Raw genomic sequence first — 2,477 nt, forward strand, 5'->3', positions numbered from 1 at the left:
TTTCGATGTTTGATTCATTCCCGTACAATGGGTTCCTCTAGGCTAGATGTATGTCGGAAATACTTAGCGAACGGAAAGGTCTAGGATGACACAGTTGTGAATATTTTAGAATTTTTACGATAACGACTAAACGGGTCGTTACAAGAGCGATCTGAGTCTACTTGACAGCGATTCCAGGGGGAACTTTTGGGCTAGATCCGTAACCCAGAGACTCTTCATTGTATTTAACTGTCTACTTTATATTCCATATTTGAGATTTGTACTTTCTATCAGACTAGTATCTATGTAATAGTGGCTCTTGTACTAGTCCAGACCAGATTTTGGGGTTATTATTACTTCCGCACTTATCATTTATATAATTTGAATCTGTTAGCTAAATCATTGTTTATTTCCGCACACTTCTTATAAATTACTAAAATGATCTGGGAATGGTTCGCCTACCTGGGGGGACAGTTTAGGTGCCATCACGATTCACGAATTGGATTGTGTCACTGGCTCTGATGCTATGCAATGGGATGGAGGCAGAGCACAATCAGGCTGCACTACTGTACTGGTGAGCTTGTTCCCATGTCTAAATTATGTTACAGGAAACACAACAACGCCCTCATCATCTTGTTGCTCACAGCTATCAAGGGTTGTTACATCACAGCCCCGGTGCCTTGGCTCCGTGTTAAATGGTGGTGGCTTCTCTTTTGGTGCTTCTATTAACCAAACTCTGGCTGTTGCACTTCCTAATGCATGCAATGTGCAAACTCCTCCTGTGAGCCGCTGCAATGGTATGCAGATTCTTCTAATTTAAGTAACTAAAAGAAATTTTACATTATTAAATAGTTTAAAATACAATGACAAGTAACTGTCCATAATGAGGGGAACTAGTCACCTAGTTAGTAAGACAACAACATGTAAAAACTATTTAATGTGTCAGTGTATACAAGTTAAATCTCACATCTCTGTCACTAATATTTTGCATGATCAAAGTAAAGCCTTCAAATTCAATGACATGAAATGCAATTTTTTTCCTACGTCACAGCTGGTGCAAATGGACCAGCAGCTTCACCTGCTGATAGTCCTCCAGCGGACTCTTCTAAAGAATCACCATATATTCCTTCAGGTATACATATACTTTTATTTTCCTGTCATCACTGCATTTTGAGGATTTTTATCCAGGCACTAAAAATTTAATTAATCAATGGAAAAAAAAGCAGGAACAGAGTCAAAGACTACTGGTGGGAACACATTTGATGGAAGCATTGTGGAACTACCGCTTCATCTCACAGCTAATTTTATCTTCATTGCTGCATTTACTGCTTTTGTGTTAACTATCTTCTAGCTTCAAGTTTTAGGAGTTTTGAACATTTAAGGTGTTTTCCGTGATTGATGATTTTATTCTTGATTTTGTCCTGTTTGTCTCAAAGTTGTAGTATCAGTATGCCATCTATGAGTATTGCATCTGTGCTTTGATTTATTCATTTGAGTCTTGGATAGTCAATTTTAGCTCATTGTTATCCTTTAAATGCTCATTTTCGCTCTCTTTATCCTTTTTATTCTTTTTTACCTTCACTTTGTTTTCACTTTGCTGAACATAATTTGATCCTCGGCGAGTCTTTGCATAACAAAGAAACAGTAAAATAGCATTCAGCTACAATGGAAACGGAAATTTTCTTGATTTGAGTCTAACTTTTGTGTGCTAAAAGTTCCAACGGTAACTGTTGTTTATGTTTAAATGTATTAGAATGTGCCGTGTTAAATAGTCGCCTATCTGTTCTCCTTGAAGTGGCGGATAGTTTAGTATAACATTCATTCCTGACCGCCGCTGCCTGCTTAAGACTAAAAGCTAGTAGTGAGACTTCTATTCTGCCGCCCTATCTAGTAAGAGCATCCGCCCATTCCTCAGTGAAAGGAAATGCTACTCAGGCATCAAAAACGAAAGCTGGTGCCTCGTCAGAAAGACTTGGTTCGTAGAGTTACGCTCATCTCCTACAGAAGCGGACCTTGGATTTGAGCGCGATGAGAGCACATTTGCCTTTAAACATGCTAACTATTAGTGTCATGCTACTCTTTAAACTTAATGATTGTAATAACTTATCAGCAAAACTTTAATATTATTGATTATCACCACTTTGATTTTAATTTAATAAATATACCTCATTCATCATGCTTAAACTTGTCTCAGACTTTATATTCTGAACAACAACAAAAAAAAACTTTTTTTTTTTAAATAAAAAAAAAAAGCAGGTAAATTTCTTTGAAAAATAGGTGCTGAGAGAAGAAATTTGTTTTAAGCCTATTTTAAACTTCAAAATTCTCATTTTTTCTCAAGCAAAACATGAGTCACTAGTCATTTTGTAAATTATATTTAGTGTAGGTAATAAAAGACTATTACTAAATACTATTTGTAATTTTTATAACAATTTTCTAAAATATTAACTATTTATATTTTAAATAAAATTTAATTTTAATTTTAAAAAATATCTAAT

The 2,477-nt window shown here is 35.3% G+C and overlaps 1 protein-coding gene across 1 annotated transcript; it reads left to right on the plus strand.

Annotated features, from left to right (window-relative positions):
* The first annotated feature begins 505 nt into the window (after positions 1 to 505).
* LOC132611491 (non-specific lipid transfer protein GPI-anchored 5-like) lies at positions 506 to 1,469 on the plus strand. Its single transcript, XM_060325908.1, has 3 exons — positions 506 to 776; positions 1,031 to 1,111; positions 1,206 to 1,469. Exons 1-3 carry the CDS (start codon positions 506 to 508, stop codon positions 1,328 to 1,330), a joined length of 477 nt encoding a protein of 158 aa, XP_060181891.1. The 3' UTR covers positions 1,331 to 1,469.
* The last annotated feature ends 1,008 nt before the right edge of the window (positions 1,470 to 2,477 follow it).

Source organism: Lycium barbarum, chromosome 9 (genome assembly GCF_019175385.1).
Source record: "Lycium barbarum isolate Lr01 chromosome 9, ASM1917538v2, whole genome shotgun sequence".
Taxonomy (NCBI): Eukaryota; Viridiplantae; Streptophyta; class Magnoliopsida; order Solanales; family Solanaceae; genus Lycium; species Lycium barbarum.